Source organism: Ambystoma mexicanum, chromosome 2q (assembly GCF_040938575.1).
Source record: "Ambystoma mexicanum isolate Mex_15411 chromosome 2q, UKY_AmexF1_1, whole genome shotgun sequence".
NCBI lineage: Eukaryota > Metazoa > Chordata > Amphibia > Caudata > Ambystomatidae > Ambystoma > Ambystoma mexicanum.
This window is the reverse complement of record NC_090924.1, coordinates 704,217,884-704,238,942: the sequence shown is the minus strand read 5'-3', so window position 1 is coordinate 704,238,942 and position 21,059 is coordinate 704,217,884. Positions and strand designations below refer to the sequence as shown.

General features: G+C 48.1%; 1 protein-coding gene across 7 annotated transcripts in view; it reads left to right on the top strand.

The window, feature by feature from the left end:
- KMT2C (lysine methyltransferase 2C) overlaps positions 1 to 21,059 on the top strand; it is a 2,745,351-nt gene that overhangs the window by 128,172 nt on the left and 2,596,120 nt on the right. For all 7 annotated transcript variants that reach the window (XM_069647923.1, XM_069647922.1, XM_069647921.1 and 4 more), the window contains exon 3: positions 13,262 to 13,400. In XM_069647923.1, coding sequence (XP_069504024.1) covers positions 13,262 to 13,400 — 139 coding nt within the window. The remainder of the gene's footprint in view (positions 1 to 13,261; positions 13,401 to 21,059) is intronic.

Here is a 21,059-nt window from a genome sequence, read left to right as displayed (position 1 = left end):
AGACTGCCCGGGCCGCGCTTAAGCTTCGTGAGCCGAGAGACAAGATCGAGATAGCAAGACGCCTGAAGAGGCGTGCGCCCGGGGCCCGAATGCGCATAGATGGTAACTGACGAGACCCGCCGCGAACTCGCGGCTGATGCTGGGCCCGCAGTGAAGCCAGACTGAACTTGGAAGGTGCCCATGGAGTAAGGCAGAGACCGGGGTCCCGACACCGAGAGCGCGCAAGTACGTGGGTGGGCACAGCCCACTCTAAGGGTGAGGCGAGCGACCAAGACACACAAGGGCATAGCTGCTACAGCCCTATACTGCCAAGAGTGGCCTGGTGCCACGCAGACCTTTGTGCACGGGGAGGTGGAGCTGGCTTACGCCCGGACAACACAGCAGGATCTCTAATAAAGTTGTCAGACCCAGGACCAAACAGCCCACAATAGAGGCCTACACCAAGACGCCCCCAGGTGCGGAGGGAGGCAAAAGCAAGGAGACCCCCACGACAGAGGCGGAGGCACAGGGCACGATCCAGGAGGTGCTAGCCGCAATTGCAGACTTGAAAGTGGCCCGGGAGTCTAAACTGGGCCAGGCAATGAACGAACAGAAGGTGGGCCTGGACCTCAAGATTGGTGCGGTCCAAGAGGAAGTGAACCTGCTGAGACTGGACGTGCGGACAATCGCGGAGCGCACCGGGAACTTGGAGAAGGAGATGGCCCCGAATACTGCAGCGTGCGCTGCACATGGATCGGAGCTACATGCCCTCGTGCAGCGGGTGGGCAACCTGGAGGACAGAGCGGAGGAGGAGGAAGGGCGGGCCAGACGTAAAAACATACGAATTGTCGGTTTGCCTGAAGGAATGGAAGGGCCCAACCGAATGTGGAAACCATGCTCCTGCAGGAGATAACTGGTGGGGCGCTGACCCAGGGGTTCACGGTTGAAAGGGCACACAGGGCCTTGACAAGAAGACCGCCCCCGGGAAACACCCCCCCCGCGACCGCTGATCGCAAACATTCGGAACTATCGAGACCGGGAGAAGATACTCAAATGTTTTCGGAAGGGAGGAACGATGGAAAGGGGGTCGGCAAAAATCACAGCATATCCGGACTATACGCTTGCACGTACATCGAAGCAGGGTGAACTTTGGGTCGGTGAAAAGAAGATTAAAAGAAGCAGGCCATCGTTATATGTTGCTTTACCCAGCCAAGTTGAAAGTGTTCTACAAGAACAAATCCTTGTTCTTTGAGACGCCGAAGGATGCGATGAAATGGTTGAATATGCAGGGCTGCCCTCAGGAACCGGATATCCAGATGGGGGCTGCAGGAGATAAGTAGAATGCAGCTGTGTCCTCCTCGGGGACATGGCTAGGACATTGGGACTTGAATATAGAGTTCAATTAAGCTTGTGGGGAGTGCGCGTCAAGATGGGGATCCGCTGGGCGCAACAACCCTAAACAGATGAGTGGGAGCACCTAGGAGGCATCCCTTGAACCCATTAGTATACCTAGTCAGGTCACTGTTAGATCGGTGACGCCCTGCGGGGTCCTAGTCCTCGGACACCAGATAGGACCAGGCACGGGTGGGCCTGAGATCCAGGGATGGAGCATGGAGCTGGGCATTTGTGGGGGGAGGGGTTGGGTTGTGTGCAGTGGGGTGGAGATGGGGCACAAGGGGGGGGATTGTTGAGGCTGGGAAGGGTAAGAGTCGGTAAACGGGCCATCACGGGAAGCATCGGAGGGAGGAGTGGACTGGGAGCACACCGATTAGATGGCATCGGGTAATCTTAGAGTGGTGACCTGGAATGTGCGGGACCTAAACAGTTACTTAAAACGCAACAAAGTGATGCTGTATCTAAAAAGGATGCGTATTGATATAGCCTTGCTACAAGAGACCCACCTCACTAAGGAGAAGCTGGAGGTGGTCAGGAGAAAATGGAGGGGTAGTGTCATGGGGGCCACGTATTTGACATATGCAAGAGGGGTGGCACCACACGTGCCGTTCCAGGTGCTCAGTTTGACAATAGACCCAGAGGGCAGAATGGTGGTGGTAACGGGACTCCTGGAGAACAGAGAGGTGCACATCATCAATTTGTACGCCCCTAACCATGATACGGCGGCTTACTTTAGGTCCTTATACAGTAAGATTAGCCCCCTGGCGGGTGGCGCGATAGTGTGGGGAGGGGACTTTAATTGTACCCTGAATCCTAGAATAGACAGGTCAGATGACAAATCATTGAAGCCAGCGGCTAAAGCGCTGGGGACAATGTTGGAAGGCCTAGTGGATGTCTGGAGGAAGCAGCATCCATTGGATAGACAATACTCGCACTATGCAGCCCCACATGACTTGCACACGAGGCTAGACTATGTGTTTGCAGCGTCTGAGATATTGGGAGAAATGATGGGAGCGGAATATGAAGGCTCTGGTATTATCCGATCACTCGCCTCTGGTCGTAGAGTGGCGATATCAACCCCCCAGGGCGCGCATCCCGACATGGAGACTCAGAACTGAGGCGTTACAAGACGCAGGGTTTCGAGAGGACCTGAGGGAGGCCATCGAGGAATATTTTGAAACTAACGCGGGCAGTGTACGCTCTGTGGGTACAGTATGGGAGGCGTTTAAGGTGGTGGCGCAGGGGGTTGCTATATCGAAATCTAAAGGGCTCCAAGGGGGCATTGAACGGGAACTTCAGGAATCAGAAAGAGAGCTGGAAGGTCTCATGCAAAATGAGGAGACAACCCGGGAGAATAGTGCCAAGATAAGACTTGCAGTTAACCTGCAGTGGACTCTGGGATAGATTATGCAAATTAAATTACAAGAAATGCAGGGGGGCGATAAGCCGGGTAGATTGCTGGCCTGGCTGTATAAGAGCGAGACCCCCCGCTCAGTGATAAGAGAGATCAGGGATGTGGAAGGCCGAACCCGTAACACCCAGGAGGGGGTAAATGAGGAGTTCCTCAAGTATTATAGACAACTATATGAGGACACAGGGGAGGATACGAACCAAGACCTACTGGGAACAATAGAGGATATAGGGCTGCCCACCCTGGATGACCTAGAACGTGCGGATCTGGATGCCCCTGTTACCTCGGACGAGCTGGAAGTGGTGATCCAACATCTGCCCACATGTAAGGCGCCTGGGTCAGATGGGTTGCCTAGCGAGTTTTAAAAGACATACAAGCAGGAGCTACTCCAGCCGTTGCTTGACATGTTTAATGAAGCCTACGAGTGGGGGAATTGCCACCGTCCCTCCGCGAGGCAGTGATCATCCCACTTCTGAAACTAGGCAAGCCAGCCATGGAGTGCGGGTCCTATAGACCCTTGTCCATGCTCAATCAAGACAGTAAAATACTCACTGCAGTATTGGCCAATAGGCTAAAGAGGGTGATTGGTAAGTTGATACACCCAGATCAGACGGGCTATGTCCCTGGTAGGAATATCACAGACAACCACAGGAGGCTGCACCATATCATTGATTACACCGGGGAAGACACGGGTGAGTTGGCTATCGTGTTGCTAGATGCGGTCAAAGCCTTTGACTCGGTGCGGTGGCCATGGTTGAATGCGACCCTGAAAGGTTACGGAATGGGCCCTGGATACATCAGGCGGGTCCAGATGTTATATAGCACCCCGGTAGCGAGAGTAAAAATGGGATCCACAACTTCAGACAAATGGCAACTCAGCAGAGGGATCAGACAGGGATGCCCCTGGTCACCCATGTTATACATACTGGCAATAGAGCCGCTGGCAATATGCCTGCGACAACAATACGGGGAGGTGGGGATTCGTACGATAAGTGGCATGCACCTGATATCTGTAACGCTCACCTGATTCCCGTAGAGGCGCCGGTCTTGACTGGGCGTATACCGTATCTTCAAAGGTGATGTGTAACACACGGCTGGCTCTTTGGGCTGGACCTCTATGCACTGTATGTCTGACTCGAAGGGTAAGATGTCTGCAGATAGAAAATATGGGATTAAGGAACTGGGTTATTGAATGTCTCTCTCTTCTTCCCTTTCTCTTCTCCTGTAGAACCCCAAAGGTTAACGCTCTCACCTTAGGTAAGTGAACGCCGTGCTCTCCATCTGCCTCGGGGCAGGGTGCTGTAACCAGTTTCTTCACTGGATAAGGGGAGCAGGCCTCTTGACTTCAGAGGACTGCTGTCCGTCGTTTACTGCACGAACGGTAAGTTTCGAGTAATTCTAATGTCTTTCAAGTCTTTAGTAATGATGTTTCTTGTTTTGCAGGGTTCCGGCGATGGCGGATGACGGGCTGAAGTGAGTTGAAGATGGAGCCCGTGTGATGAATAGAAGCGCCTGGAAGCACGTAAGTAAGCGCTTGTTGCCTGCTTCACGATGCGCTCTAACTGTCTTTTTATTTTGCAGGTACAAGTTCGGAGCGGCTGCAGGGTGCTGGAATACCCACTGGGTTAGATGTGGAAAGGAGTAATGGCACGTGAGTATTAAAGTTCCCCAATGTCTTTAAACGCACCTTGTTTTGTCTTTCAGATGCGGGATGCAGCGCCGAAGGCCTCCGGAGCGTGCAAAGAGTTGGTAAACTTTTGTCTTTCAGATGCCGGAATGCAGTGTGAAGACCTCCGGAGCGCACAAAGAGTAGGTAAGCCTTTGTCTTTCAGATGCCGGAATGCAGCGCGAGGCGTTGGTGACAGCCGATGGACCAGGTAAGTGAAGAGCTGTCACTGAAGACCGTAATGCTAACCTGTTCTTTCTTGTCTTTATAGGTGTTGCTGAAGACTGGATTCAGGATGGTAAGCCTTTTTCCTTAGGCCCAGGATCAGATGCAGAAGACACGATGAGCGTTCTGCTGCAGAGGATGCAGAATAACACAAAGCAAGATTCATCCATCGGGTGTGGTTTAAATAGCCTCCTGTAGTGCTTAGGTGTCTCCTTCCACAGCCACGCCTAGGTAAGAAAAGAGTTCCTGCTTTCCAGAAGAGTTCCAGTGTTCTGAATCTAGGGAGTGGCTCCTGCCCCACCCAACAGGAAAAGTAGTTCCAAACAGAAGAGGATCAGAGGCTCAACTGGCAGGCAAGTAAGCAGCATGGTCTGCTGCAGGTAAGTCCACCTAAGCATTATGAGCCCGGCGCTTCCAGCGCTGGGACTGGGCATATTTATGAGCCTGGTGCCACTGGCGCCAGGACTGGGTCCAAAAGGTCCCAATTGGGACTGGTTGGCACTCGGAACCTGGGTTATGGATCTGCTTCCAAGGGAGTTGGGAAAACCCTGACCTTTTGGAAGCAGAGATCATGACAATATCGCTGTATGCAGATGATATGCTTCTCTATTTGTGCTACCCGGAGGAAAACCTGCAATATGTACTGGAGGTGATGGATCGTTATGCCACCCTCTCGGGCATATCAGTGAACCCCGGGAAGTCTAGTTTGTTCCCCTTGGGAAGGTATAAAGTGTCCCGTTGGAGAGGCTGCCTATCCTGCAAATACCCTGGCAACCTGAGACATTTAGGTATCTGGGAGTAAACATTTCCCACAGGACGGAAACGGAGCACGAACATAATACAGAGAAAGCGATCGAGGGAGTTAAGAACAGTATGGTGTTCTGGTCTAGATTACCCCTATCTATGATGGGGAGAGCAGCTCTGCTCAAAATGGTGGTTTTGCCCAGACTCTTACTTTTTTTTGTAAATGTCCCGTATCTGATTCCCAGAAGTTTTTTCAAGAGACTTGATGGTATGTGCAGGAGCTTCATATGGGGCAACTCCAAGAACAGAGTAGCCCTGTCGAAACTACAGAACTCGTGTGACGGGGGCATAAACTTGCCAAACTTTGAGCTTTATTATCTGGCGGGGCAGCTGTTTGTGGCCAGGTGGTTGTCGTCAGAGGACTCGGCAGAAGCTAGACTCTTGCAGGGTGACTTGGCTCCATACTTTCTGAGAGAGACGGTGTGGCTACAAGAGTAAACTGGTGGGAAGAGGGAGACTATTGGAGCTGGGTTGGGAGGTCTGGCGCAGGACGTGGAGAACGGTGGGTGATCCGGATCCACTCTCCCAGCAGGTTCCGCTGGTGGCGCTGTGTGGAAACGACTCCCAATTGCTTGAAGTAGTCCGTAGATACTGGGAGCCGATGGGCTTGGCCACCCTCGGGGATATATGGCAGGAGGGGGAGGTATTGGAATTCCAGAGTTTGCAGGAGGAGACAGGGGTGCATATAGGCCAATATATAACTTACACCAAACTCACGAAACGGAAGAACCTGATGCCGCCCTGGAAACGATGTACGATGTTTTGGAGGATGAGCATGAAATATCCAGGGTATACGAGCTCCTGAGAGCTAAGGCTGGGAAGGAACTGCTTCAACTGAGGCAGGACTGGGAGGTGGAGGAGGAGGTAGGAGGACCCATGACAGAGGGGCAATGGGAGAGAGCTCAAAGGTACCATAAAAAGGTGTCCTGAAATGTGAGACTCCAACAGATCCAGTTGTATGTCACCCATAGGGCTTATCTGACCCCCAGGAAAATAGCCAGGTTTGGAGGCTCGGCCACACAGAAATGCCCCAGGTGTGGGGAGGTGGAGGCTGGGTTGCTACATATGTTCTGGGCCTGTCCTGAGGTACACAGATTCTGGGACAAAATAAAGACTAAGATGGCCGGTGGGGGAGTGGTGCTGGATGTGGGGTCGGCTTGGGCATGCATGCTCGGGATTTTTCCCAGGCCACGCAATCTAAAGCAGATAAGCAAGATGAAGGACCTGGTTTACATCCTGGCCAAGCGCAGGATCGCAATGGGCTGGAAGGCGGCCCACAGACCCAGGGTGGAGACATGGTGGGCGGACATCCTGAGATGGGCGGAAGCGGAATCAGTAGTATGGTTTGAAGCCGTTATCAGGGGGGGTGAGGAGGAAGTGGGCCCCCTGATAGCCTGGCAACAATTGGTGACCTCTATGGTAAACCCCCACCACGTTAACCATGAAATAGAAGACTCAGACGAGTCTACAAGCACTGTGATTCCCGAAAACGCTCCCGTAGATGACACGGATGAGCCGGCTCAAGTTTATGGGGTGGGTGGGGAGAGGACGGAGAATAACGCTGTATAATGTGACGGTTTGATATTGATTATGTATGTCCCGAAAAGCTGTATGTTGGTTTTGTTTGTTTAAAATAATAAAAATAAATTAAAAAAATAAAGACTGCAGATAGATATAAGAGGAGTAATCGGGCAGCTTTTCCTTCATCCCTAATGGTCCATTAGATTTTTCAGATCACGAAGAGTCGACTCTGCCGTGCCCTGGGCGAAAGCCAGATTGGCACGTTCCTAGGATTGAATTACATTCTCGGTGTTGTATTTGGATGTAAGCTGCTCTATGCAGTATCTCTAGTAGAACGGGAACTGTGGTGATGGGTCGTTAATTATTAGGTGAGGCTGGGTTGAGAGTAGGTTTCTTTACGAGTGGTAGAACCCAGGCTTCTTTGAGGCTAGTTGGAACTACGCCCGTTGCAAATAGGAGTTTGACAGCTGTGATCAAGGGTGTTGGGGTTACAGTGCAATCTTTATTTTAAAAAAAAAAATATTTTTGGTTTGCAAATCACATCACAATCGCTTCAACTTCCCAATAGTCCAGAATATACATAACAGAAACAGTGATATTCTCCCTCACACTCCCGTATTATAAAAACATTGCATTTTTTAATAGTTCAATTTTAACACATTGGGTATTTTAAACCTTGGGTATTCGTGGTGAGTTTCCGCATGTGGTTGAACCAGTATCTGATTCTTCTGAGTCTGGCGAGGTAGTTTCAAGGTAAGATCTGAATGGTGCCCAAATGTCTTTGGGTCTACCTGATGAGGGAACTAGTCCTATGTAGGTTTCTTCACATTCGTTGACATATGGCAATGTTGTAATGAATTGCTCAGCATGCGGGCATGACTACTTTTCCACTTCTGCAAAATACATTTCGAAGGTATTGTGTCCTCCGACGTATTCCTTATCTTGATAGAACTCCAGCCTGCTGAAATGTTTCAGTAGAGGGCGCTGCGCGTCGATGTCCCTCGACAGCCTCTGTATCGGCGCCGACGTCGTCATGCGTATAAATAGACTCGCGCAGCATCCGTTCAGTTCCGTTTTTCCGCGCTTCGTGGGCCTCGGAATCGCGTTGCTCAGTTCGTTAGTCAGAGAATATATTAATTATTCCTCGAGAATACCAACTCTTACTCGATGGCTTCCTCATCCGAACCGACGACTCCACGGTCCGGCTTAAAAAAATGTCGAGACTGTGGAAAGAAAATGTCGTTGACCGATCCTTGCAGGATCTGTTTGTGGTGCCTGGGATCGGACTGCATGCCCATGACGGCGAAAGCCTTGAAGGAGCGCAAGGGGAAACTTGAGAGAGGTAAGACAGTTAAAACTCCTTCGAAAGTTTCCTTGGCAGAGTCGAGATATTCGTCTCCTCGCCGACACAGGAAACATTCTAGTTCTAGGTCTCGAAGCAGTTCCCACCACTCTTCGAGATCCTAGCATTCAAGTAAGGGACGTTGAAGATTCCCTTCCTCGTCTTTTGTTTCTCCGGAAAGAGTCCACCTGCCCCACAAAACATAGCTCTAAGGCTGTGTGGGAGGAATTCCGTAAAAGGATGCTTAGCGTCTTCGAGAAAGCGGCCTCGATCCCCTCGAAGACAGCTGAGGGTGATACCCTGGGTGAAAGACCCGAAAAATCTAAATGCTGCGAGTCGTTGCACCCGACGAAAGAAACTACTCGAGCGTCGCGAACCCTCGAGCAAAGGCACTGTGCCATTGACACCATCGTCGAAGGTCCCTTCGACACATAAATCTGCGTCATCGACGCCATTATCGAAGGGATCATCGACGCATAGGTCGATCAAATCGACGTCGAAAAAGAACAAACCCACGGCCGTCACTACCTCACAGCCAGTGGTCATACCCAGGGCCTTAGTCATGTTTTCGAGGTCGACCACCTCGAGTAGGATCCCGATCCTCTCGAGTTCTTTGAGGCATCTTCCAATCTTCTCGACACCTTTTTCAGTGTTTTCAAAGCCTTTAACGTCCGCGTCGACGTTTTCCCAACCAATTATGACAAATTTAGCCCCTTCTGCTCTTGAAATGGGATTTAAGCCATTTCCAAGGTCTGATCATTTCAGACCTTTGTCTTCAATTTATGAGGATGGGGAGGATTCGGATCAAGAAAGACCCTTTGGGTTGCAGAGATCTGCAACACCAGAACCAGAGGAATTTACCTCTGCGGAAAATAGGTTGAAGGACCTTCGAGAATCCTTACATGAGGCAAGTGGGTTAGATACTTCCCCAGAAATAGAATTTGCAAGACCAGACCCAGGGGAACATGCTGAGACCCCTTACAGAATTTTAATGGCAAAAATTATAGAATTCATGGGTTGGTCTACACCTTCACCTGCATTCCAACATGATGACCTTACAGACATTTTAGTTAAAGGCCCACAGGAGGATCCTTTGGTTCCATTTCACGCTGCATTACAAAGAAAAATATTGGCTAACTGGGAAACTCCTGAGGTTATCCGGCGGTTAGCAAGAAGTTATCAGCCAAATATAGGGTATCTGCTACTGACCCTGAATTTTTGTCTAAACATCCAACTCCAGAGTGTCTGGTTGTTCAAGCAGCAACTGCATCAGGCAGTAAGATACGACTCTGTGGCTAAGAGTCTTTTCTGCATGTAGCATGATGTTGAAATCTATTAACGCTACTTGTACGCTCGCATGGTTCAGCCATACACTTTGGGAGTGTGCATCAGCGGCTGACTGCCTCCCAGAGGGAGAAGAAAGGGAAGCGTTTCTAAACATCATTAAGGATGGTAAAGACGCAATTTGCGAATCCCTTCAAACTGGCATTGATTCTGCTGACAGTATCCTGGCGGCAAGTACTACAACCCGCAGATTTGCATGGTTGCGAAAGTCTGGGTTTGCTTCAGATGTACAAGACAGACTTTAAATAGGCCCTTTGACGGCTCTTCTTTGTTTGGTAAGAAGGCGGATGACAGCCTAGAAAAGTTAGACATTCAAAGCAGCAGCAAAATCCCTGGGAGCTGCAATCCGTCAAAAGCCATATCGCCCCTCAGGAACCTCTTGGAGAGGTAAGTCCTTTCGCTTTTATTCCGCATTCGGAAAAGGCAGAGGACAGTCGGTTCAAAGAGGTCAAAGATTCACCCGAGGTGGACGGGGTAAAAATACAAAAGCCGCAACAGAAGGTGCCTCTTTACCCTCGGCATCAGCCGCCTCTAAATCACTGAGGACTCTTCTCACAAGACACCAGTAGGGGGCAGGCTAACTCAACATCTGACGGAATGGCAGGCTATTACGTCGGATGCTTCGGCATTGGAGACAGTTGCCCAAGGTTACTGCCTGCCTTTTCTACGCACCCCTCAGAGTCCTCCACCGGAGAACAAATCTTTGAAGTTTCCAGATCCGCTCCTTTTGCAGGAGATTCTAGACCTGCTAGAGAAAGGTGCCATAGAACCGGTACCTGTAGCGGCGAGGAACATGGGTTGGTACTCAAGATATTCTGCAGATGGTCATCAAGTTTCAAAATGCCACACATCTCCCAGCCTTTGACTTTTTGAGGTTGCTAGGCCTCATGGCATCCTGCATCTTCCTTGTGCCAGAGGCTCGCCTGATAATGTGATCTCTTCAGTGGGCACTAAGAACTCAGTGGTCGCAATTCTCAGGGAGAATGACAGATCTCCTTCAGGTTCCGGACAAGGTGGCTCAAGACCTTCAGTGGTGGGCTTGTCAGGAGAACATTTTGAAAGAACTGTTTTGGCAACCATGGCCGGAGATAACAGTAGTCACAGATGCCTCACAGGGTGGGGAGCCCATGCCAACGACTTGACCATCAGCGGTCGTTGGTCTCCATCGGAGTCCAGACTACATATCAACCTGTTAGAGCTGAGAGCAATCATTCTAGCGCTGAAGGCTTTTCTGCCATCTGTACAGGGGAAAAATGTCCTGATGACGACGGAAAACACTGTGGCCATGCACTACCTCAACAAAAGAGGCGTAGGATCACTGCCTCTGTGCAGAGAGGCGATGCAGCTCTGGTTTTGGGCAATCCAAGAAGGAATCTCTCTATCAGTAGTTCACTTAGCCGGAGAGAAAAACTTGACAGCGGACGCTCTGAGCAGGCAGAGTACAGTCTCCCACGAGTGGGAACTAGCTCAGGAAGTCCTTCAACAGATCTTCACCCTTTGGGGAACCCCTCAAGTGGATCTGTTCGCCACCAGTATCAACAGGAAGTGCAATCAGTTTTGTTCAAGGGAATTTCCCCATAGAGGAGCTCTAGGGATGCGTTCGTAGTGGACTAGGAGTTTCCACTTCTGTATGCGTTTCCTCCAGTCCCTGTCTTTCCTCAAATGATCAGGAGGTTGAGAAGGTTCCGGAAAGCCATGATCCTAATTGCCCCGGACTGTGCCAGGAGAACGTGGTACCCGGACCTTCTGGACATGTCCATCTGCCCTCCAATTCGTCTTCCACTCAAGGAGAATCTTCTCTCGCAGAAGGGAGGTCAGGTTCTCCATCCAGACATCAGAACCCTCAACCTTCACGCTTGGTATCAGAAAGTTTGAGATACAAGGATTGGGACCTCCCAGATGACAAATTTTGCAGCTGGTGTAGAGAAAAGAATATCGATCCCTTTTCATGTGGTACACCAACGGTGTTATATTTTTTACTCTATTTGGCATATTCGGGCCTTCAGGTTGGCACTATCAAGGGCTATCTCGCAGCGCTATCGATCTTCAAGCGCACTGCAGAGGAACAATCGTATTTCAAGTTACCCTTAGTAGTACAATTTCTGAAGGGATTAACCAATGTCTATCCTCCAAGACCATTCCAAGTTCCCTTATGGGACTTAAATTTAGTCTTAAATTTCCTGATGGGTACTCCTTTTGAACCACTCCACTATTGTTCGCTAAGATTTCTCACCCTTAAAACTGTCTTATTAGTGGCATTGACATCTGCAAGGAGGGTGAGCGAGTTACAAGCTCTATCTTGTAAACCCCCTCATACAATTTTTCATAAAGACAAAGTTGTCCTACAAGTGAAACATAATTTCCTCCCTAAGGTGGTTTCTGAATTCCACATCACTCAGATTACCTTACCTTCATTCTATTCCCCTCCTCATCCCGGGAAAGAGGAAACAAGGCTATATAGGCTGGACCCAAGGCGGGCTTTGAGCTTTTACATCAGCAGACTTGCTAGGATTAGGCAAGCAGACCAACTGTTCGTAGGTTACTCGGGGCACAAATTGAGATTACCGATAACAAAACAGACCATTTCCAGATGGATTATTTTGGCCATTCTGGAATGTTACAAGCTGGCAGGGAAAGAGCCTCCTCAAAATCTTAGGGCTCATTCAACCAGGGGTATCGCAGCCTCTTTGACCCTCCAAAGAGTGGTACCGATTCGAGACATATGTGCGGCTGCCACATGGTCGTCCACACATACCTTCACAACATTTTACAACCTGGATTCCTCCTCTAGCCAAGAGACTAGATTTGGCAAAGCTGTGTTGCACTCTTGAAGGGAAACATGGCAATTTTACTCCCACCTCCAGTTACACACCACTGCTATGGGAGTCTATCAAGATAAGGAATACGTCGGACACAATCCCTTCGAAGAACAAGTTACTTCTTACCTGTTAACGTTCTTTCGATGGGATGTTCCTCAGACGTATTCCTTATCGCCCCTCCCATCCATCCCCTCAGTAAACCTTCCCTTGTGGTTACAGTTTACGCTCCTTCAGGGTCAATAACCAATTCATGTAAAGCAACTGTTAAATGTCAAAACGGAACTGAGCAACGGACGCTGCGCGAGTCTATTTATATGCATGATGACGTCGGCGCCGATATGTAGGCTGTCGAGGGACATCGGCTCGAGGGACGTCGACATGCAGCGCCCTCTACTGAAAAAAAAATGTTCTGAGGCCAGCAAGCTGGAGATGATTTATCAAGATAAGGAATATGTCGGAGGAACATCCCATCGAAAGAACGTTACCAGGTAAGAAGTAACTTGTTCTTCTGTCTCGTAAAATTGTGTTCATACAATTACTTCTGTATATGTTTTCTTGCAGTTGTATTGACTACAATCCTTAGGACTGCTGCAGTTCATTTGACTGGCAGAAATGTAGTGGTGATGTAATGTTTTAAAGAAAATGTTTAGTTAAAGTATACCCCAGACTTTGTTTCATAAAAAAAGTGAACATCTGTTGAACAAATGTGATTTCAAAACAAAATGCATTTTCAAAATGTGCTTTCTGCCTTACAGATGTTAAAGAAAAATGTGAAAAGGAAGATACTCTGACAGATACAGACAGCAGTAACCAGCAGCTAACACTTGTTCATTTCTCTGTGCCTGAGATGGCTGCTGTTTCTGCTGCCTCGGTTGATGTGGGAACGCAAACCAGGTAATAAATGACTCGTACCACGTGGGGCGATTGAATGTGTAAGGAAATTGGGGAATACATAATGTCAGTGAGCCTGGGGCTCTGATAGTAGTCGAGGCTATTACAGATGCCAAGACTGTCCTTTATGCTTGATTTAAATGGCATATTTCGAGTACCAAGGGGGATCTATTTAGATTATGTGGCTTTCTTTTAGACAGTGTATCAATTTATTTGTAGATCTGTAAAGACCTCTTTGTATAGGCCATCTAATGGTGGTTCCAGAGTATTTAAAGCGGTTTACTTTCAAAGTAAAAGGGTGCCGACAAGGGTGTTCCTTCAGTTTCCCTACCCTACATCTACAATTACCCTGGAAGCTCCATGCGTCTACGTTCTCAGGTTTTTTTTTTTTTTCTCCGATGGAGTGAGTTATTTGTTTTTAAAAATAACGGAAAATAAAATCTATTTGGGAAACTCTTCAAGTTGTCATTGCAAATGGAACTGTCGGCCCCTGCAATGCACAGGAGTGTGCGCAGGGGCTGACTGGCACGGCCAAGCCAAAATGCAATCTAAGAAACTACAAATCCTCCAACAATGCAATCAGAGCAGCTCACAACATTCCTAGAAACCTTCACATCTCTGACTCCAGACGGAATCTCCACTGGCTATCAGTATCCCAAAGAATTTCTCTTAAAGTCTTGGCGCTCACACACAAAAGCCTCGCCAACCAAGCCCCCAGCTACCTAGCCAGCAGATTTACACGACACATCACCTCCAGACCACTCAGAAGTGCCCAAACAAACTGCCTTGACATCCCACGCTTTAACCTCCAAAGATCCGGTGGATGCAGCTTCCCAGTCCTAGCAGCCAAGCTATGGAACTCGCTACCGAATCTCCTCAGAGCAGAAACCTCCTTCCCAGTGTTCAAGCGCAAAGCCAAAGCCTGGCTGTCCTCCCACGCTTACCTCTAGAGTCATCAGCTATAGCATTTACTGCCTTTTGCCTTAACCTTCTACTCTACACTTGTATATTCCCTGCTTTATTTTTTTGTATATTCCTGTATATTTAACTCTAGTGCTTGTATATCTCCTGTGTATATATAATTCAATTGTCTGTCTGTATTATGCCTGTAACTGATGCGCCCGGTTGCCCTGGGGCCTTGTGCGCTTTATAAATAAAATAAATACAAAATGGAAATAAATACAAATATAAAAGAGCAGGGATGTGGGTGCCCAAAGTAAGTGTCTTTGGTGTGTGAGAGTGTGAGTGAGTGGCTGCATGTGCTTGTGGGGGGAGGAGGAGGAATGTTTGTAGCATGTGGAAGGGAGAGGGAGCGAGTAAAGTGTGTGTGTGTGTGTGTGTGTGTGTGTGTTTTTTTTCGTTTTCTGGTGGGATTGAGCCAGGTTGGGTTAAACCTTACTAGTAGTGTGATTTCTGCCTTTAAAAGCTGCACACAAAATGGTGGAAATGAATCAGTCTTACTCCTATGTCCTGTCCCCTTTCCTCCATACTTATGGGACATTCCTCAGTCCTGTGGGACGGGACTGGAGCACTTTGTAAAAAGCATCACATTTTTCAAAAATGTGTCCATCTCTTTTTATGCAGGGTACCGCACACGGCCGTAACCCGCCCTCCTTAGCTCTGCCCAGTGCATCGCCCATCCGTCCTTTTCTCCGCACAATCGGGACTGGACGCACTAGCATCTTTGGAAGATTTTTTCCATCCAGTGTCCTTCTCTCCTGCTCTGGCTTAGCGGTCGCGTAGAAGTCAGTCTATGCCGTTTCAGTTAGATTTTCCCAATTGTTCTTCCTGCGATCGACGCTTCGGTAGGGCGGATCCCTATCCTCTTTGTTTAGAGTGTTTGGGTCCGGACCACTGTTGGGACTCGTGCTTCTACTGCGATTCCCTTTCGTCCGGGTGCTTCAGCGTCTGGAGCGGTGGGAGGAGGTGTTACAGCGCACTCCTCCGCATTTTCAAAGCTTCATTGACGAAAAGAAGAGACGCCCGGCCTATTGACACCAAATTACAATCAGAGGCCCCTCCTTTGGGGGCTGTTTGTGGGAACAGGTCTGTTGAGGCTATGGGTACCGGAGCTTGCTTCGAGGTCTCCTTGTCTGTAGCTTGATATACAGACACCGGGGTAACGTCCTGAGGCCTCTGTGGAGGCTTTCTGTACCTCAAACTAAGGTTTGAGGCCCCTTGTGGAGGGGGCCGTTACTGGACATGGATCCGAGGTTCCTCGGTTTGAGGCTAAGGTGACCGTTCCGAAAGGCCTGTAAAGGTCTTGTCCGTGAGGTATACTCATTGTTCCCACTCGGGTAGTGACACCGGTTCTGTTGAGGGGGGCACAGAGTGGTCACTGACCGGAATTGCTCTGTTACCGGTGTGGCCGAGGTCCCTCCGTTGGAGGCTAATTTGGCTGATAGCATGTCTCAGAAACATCCTAGGCCACACAGTACCGGCTCTGCCGAGGTTCCTTGTGTCCAGGCTAAAATGAAGACCCCTGACCCACCTGTGGAGACCCCTGCCTCACTCCCACATGTGTTGCAGTTCTCTACAGGTGCTGACAAAATGGCAGCCGTTCCTGCCATGACTACAGTAGCCATCGGCGTTGGGTGCTGGGAGCAGTTTTTCAGGTGAACATCGTTTCCCTTGTGTGCATCCTTTTCGTCCAGTGTATGACGAATGCCTTTACCGCACACTCTCGCTCTCTGCGGAATCTGCGCCCTTGATCTACGTTGATTTGAGTGGCGAAGGGCCTTCTTGGCTGAAATTCAAAATACAATACCTAATCGCTCCCCTTGGAGCATTGAAGATGTAACACGTGCAATTAAGAAACTAAATCCTTCAAGGGCTATGGGACCTGATGGCATCCCTGCTTGTCTTTTTCTATCGGATATCCACTTGTGGGCTACCATTTTAAAAAACAAATTTGATGTGATATTTTCTTCTCAAGCAATTCCTAGTTCATGGTGTTCAGCTACTGTCATCCCCATATATAAAAAAGGCCCTATTAATGACCCTGGTAACTTTCGCCCGATTGCGTTAACTGACGCATCCTCTAAGGTATTCTCCCAACTGATCCTTGAAGAAATGCAAGTCTATATGAAAACCAATGCCATCCTATCAAAATTTCAAACTGGTTTTCGTCAGAACATGGGATGCTCTCTTAATGCTTTACTGATATCTCACATCGAGTGGAACTCCAAACATAACAACACAGGTGCTGTCTATATGGCAGCTCTTGATCTGAGTTCAGCATTCGATACCGTGATAAGGGAACACCTGTGGTGGAAGATGGAGGTGTTGGGTTTCCCGGCTTATTTGATCGCATTAATACGGCTTCTCCATACAGACACAACCTACAGAGTGCGCCTTAATAAAGAAGGCATGTTAACTGCCAAAATTCCATCGAAAATTTGATTGAAACAAGGTTGTACTCTGGCTGCCGTACTGTTTAATCTGTATACTTGTGACATAGAGGAATGTTGGACAAAAGAAGTCATCTATCCAATCTTAATTGGTAGCACAAGACTGAACTATATTGGTTTTGCTGATGACATTCTTATTTTAGATAGAACACCATTTGGTCTCCAGCATAAACTAAATGCTTTCATCCGCTATGCAAATACTCATAACTTGAGAATCAATCACCACAAATCCCGAATTATCATCTTTAGGGATGGTTATAAAAAGAGCTGCCCATACACTTGGCTCATGGAAAATACTCGGGTCACCATTACACATGAAATTAAATATCTAGGGTATCCTTTATCGAATGCTTACTCAAAAATCTGGTGGAAAAAGAAAATATGTGAGAAATCTAAACCTCTAATTTCACAGATGAAAATAATTATGGGTAAATACTGTGGCTTTTCTCTTTTACCTGTCATCCAATTCTACCTCCTTAAAGTCGAACCATCGCTACTCTATATATTAGACATGTGTATATATGAGATAGACGATATCTTAGACACACTTCAAGGTGGGATCTGGAATAGCGTTTTGGGGCTTCCGGCATCAGTCCCAAATGATATTGTTCGTCATGAACTAGGTATCCTCCCTATATCTGCCAAACGGAACTGGAGACTCCTGAATAACTATACAAAAATCCTGGATCCCCCTGGTAATTCACTGTATGAAGACCTTAATGAATTTCTTCACATGGGTTGTATGAAATCTCTGACCCGATACGCAGAAAAAATGAACGATCTAATGGCTCTCTTGGGCATCCTGAAAGATGACTTAATACTAGGTTTACCTAGTTGCAAACAAAAGTTGTATCGCTACTACTGGAGCTGTCAGGCTGATAGAATTGGGTCTTACCGCTTATACTACGAATTTGCCCAATTCAGAAGAAAATTGGGAGATAGAGCTGGTTATATTACACAGTTTCCTTCTGCTATAGGTCGTAATATTTATTTACGGTTCAAATTGAATGTATTTCACACCAATGAACGATTGTGCAAATGGGGCACCTCTGATAAAGAATCTAACAATGGTTTTTGCCGTTTTTGTAAGGATATGTTTTCTCTTGAGTCTCTTAAACATCTAGTTATCTACTGTGAACATTTTGAAATGTTGAGACTATCGAAGTTTGGGAACTATATAATCTCTAACTCAAACCTATCGCGTGAAGTACTATGGCAGCGATGCATGCTTGGTGAAAGTACTAAACTCATTTTAAGATTGTTATCTGTTTTAATAATTATTGAATCTGAGCTAAAGGATATAAATGATATAAGATGAGCTATAAATACTTATATGGTATGTGATACATGTAGGAATGTTGTTTAGCTATGCACAAATTCTTTTTAATTAGGTAGCATATATAATGTATGTGATTCATGTCAAAATGGGAAAATGAACTGGTGAAAATTCTGTTTTGTATGAAAAAAAATTTTCTTTGTAAAGGTTTTTAACCAAATACAATAAAAAAAAAAAAAAAAAAAGGACCTTCTTGGCAGCCCTCTCCCTTGCGCCCCTGGAGCTACTCCGCTCATGAGAGGCCCCCTCCTGCCACGCCTAAACCGTCGGCGGAGGATGCTTTTTTTCGGAAAATTTCAAAGGCTTATGCACTCCGACACCATGAAGGTGTATTTCCGAGGTTTTCCGAGGTTTGTTTAGGGAAATATACCCTCCAGTGGCTCCTGCGCCGTCGGCTCCAGTCGCGGCACTGGTGGTTCCGGCAGCTCTGCCTTTACCGGCCGGCCCGCCTCCAGCTCTCCCTCCCTTGTCTCCAGTGGACAAATATTTAGCAGGGCCAGAAGCGACGCAGCTTGACCCCGATGTGTCGGATGACACACAAGGGGATCAGGACAGCGAGGAACAGCCCCGCTCTGTAAGAGCCTTCCACGACCGCGTGCTGGACAGGTCTTCTGGATGTTTCAGTACCCGAGGCACTCACTCCCAAGGAAGGGGTGCTTTCTGGGGCATTCACCTTGCGTACTGGCTTGTTGTTCCACAAGGACGTTTTGGCCGAGGCCCGAAAGGCCTGGGATAATCCACACTCTGGACTAATTGTTAACAAAAATTGATGCTCGTTGTTATAGGCTTCATTCTTCGTAAGAGGTAGCCTTAGCGTCCTGTGCGCCCCCTTCCACGGTGGTGGCGGCTGCCACGTTACAATCCAGACAGGCTTCAGCGTCATCTACAACTGTGTTAGGGAGAATTCTCTCTCTAGGCTGAATTTCCTAACCTAGTGAGTCCCCCAGCAGCTTTGCTGGATTTCTGGAGTTTGTTTTTTTCTCCTGCCAAGAGTGAGACTCTTTTTCTCCCACTCTTGGACATGATTTATGGTGTTCCTTTGACTGTTAATGTGTTTTATGGGCTATGGGGTCCTCTACTCCATAGGGTCTCATGTGTTTTTACTATGTGTGTTACACAGCACCCTCCGTGCAGTAACACAGGGGTGTCATAGTGACACCCCACCATAGACTCCATACCCTGGGACTGACTACTGTCTCCCAGGGCATGTAAAGTCACCATTGGCTTTACCAGTCCCAAATTATGAACAGAAACCAGTACAAACCATCATATTGTAGACGTACTGGTCGGGGCAATTCGATTGCCCCGGGGTCTGTTAGTCGAGGGGGCACGTTTACGTCCCCCCTGATCGAGTTTTGGCTGGTGGCAGTGGATACTACTTTTTATATTCGACCGCGAATATATCCCTATGGGATTTTCCCATTGTTAGAGGCTACCAACTTTAATTATTTATCATAGCCTCAAACATACCGCCGGTTTATTTATTTAATATTAATTCGCTGGTTGGTATTTTTTGCCAGGACTCGCTTCTAAAATGGCGTTTGTGTTCTCTTCTGTGACTCCAACCCAAATCGAGCCCTTTGTTCCACTTTTTGGCGGGCTTCTCCACAGAAGCCTCCAAAAGTGGTGCCACTCTGTCTGGGTACCACAGGGGGTGTGGGAGGGGTTTTAGGCACCCTGGACTGAGTTACCTTGGTAACTCAAGTCGCACTCTTGTGTGATTGGCCCAAGTGGTGAGCCAGCCGGCTCACCACTTAGCATGTTTGACAGCTAGGCTGAGTCAATGGGGGTGTGCTACATAAAAGCAGGGCTTTGGGGACTGGAACTTCAGAAGTCGCCACAGGACCTGAGAATCCGACGAGGGAGAAGCTGAGCCGACCTACCACGACGACACCAACGGTGGAGCCCTGCGGAACCGACTCACCACTTCCCGACGACAGAGAAGATCTCCGGCTGGAGAGGCTTCTTACCCTGACAGGTGGGCACAACCAGTTTACCTTCTTCTCTTCGCACCCCAGAACGTCTTGTGGTCGAATTGCCCGTGCCAAGCACCCCGGCAACCGGATAGCCACTTAACACTGGACCGTGAATAAAAGGACCGCTCCTTTTACCTGAGAACTCCGCGACTGGTTTCTTCCCTGGCAGTGCAACGGACTCCGGTCTTCCTCCCTGACGAGATCCTCTTTCCCCGGACGAAGCACCGACTTGCATCCGCTGCCAGGAACAACTGCCCCCGCTGGAATATTCTCACCACTTTAAGGTACCATGTCCGCCAGGCCTCCCTTTCTAAAGATTGCTACAAGGTAATAACCCCTTAACCTTCTGGACTGGCCGCCTTGACCCTCTAACTGGTCCCTTTCTTTTGGTCCAACTCTTTTTGAACCTTTGCAAGACTCTTGTGCACTTCAACCCTGTGACCTTGGACACATTTCGTTCTGATCCTCTTAAAGTGGATCCGGCCTACTGAACTCTAACTTCACGGTTTTACTTGCCTCCCTCTCTTGTTTTGTTCTTATGAAGGTGTTGGGATCTGTTTCATATTATACTCTGCTTTTCTCTCCCTTTTTTAAACGAATTATTCAAGTGCCATCTGCGTTAAGCGCTCACCGCTGTCTGAAAGTAAGTGGGGCTTTAATTAAGACGTGTCTAATATTCTTTTAAGGGAGTGTATATCTTTTAGTGACCGTGTTTTTGAATTGCTTACTATTAGTGCCTGTGTGTTTTTCTAGATGTGGTTTTAAATAAATAATTATATCTTTTACAACAAGCTCTGGTCAGTGTTTACTTGTTCTATGCTCTTTTGACCTATTGTGAATACTCTGTATACTGCCTAACTCTTGTTGATGGAAGTCTGACTGCTCAGCCACAGCTACCAAGTGAATCTGTGTTAGACTGCTACCAAGTGGGTTTACTGCC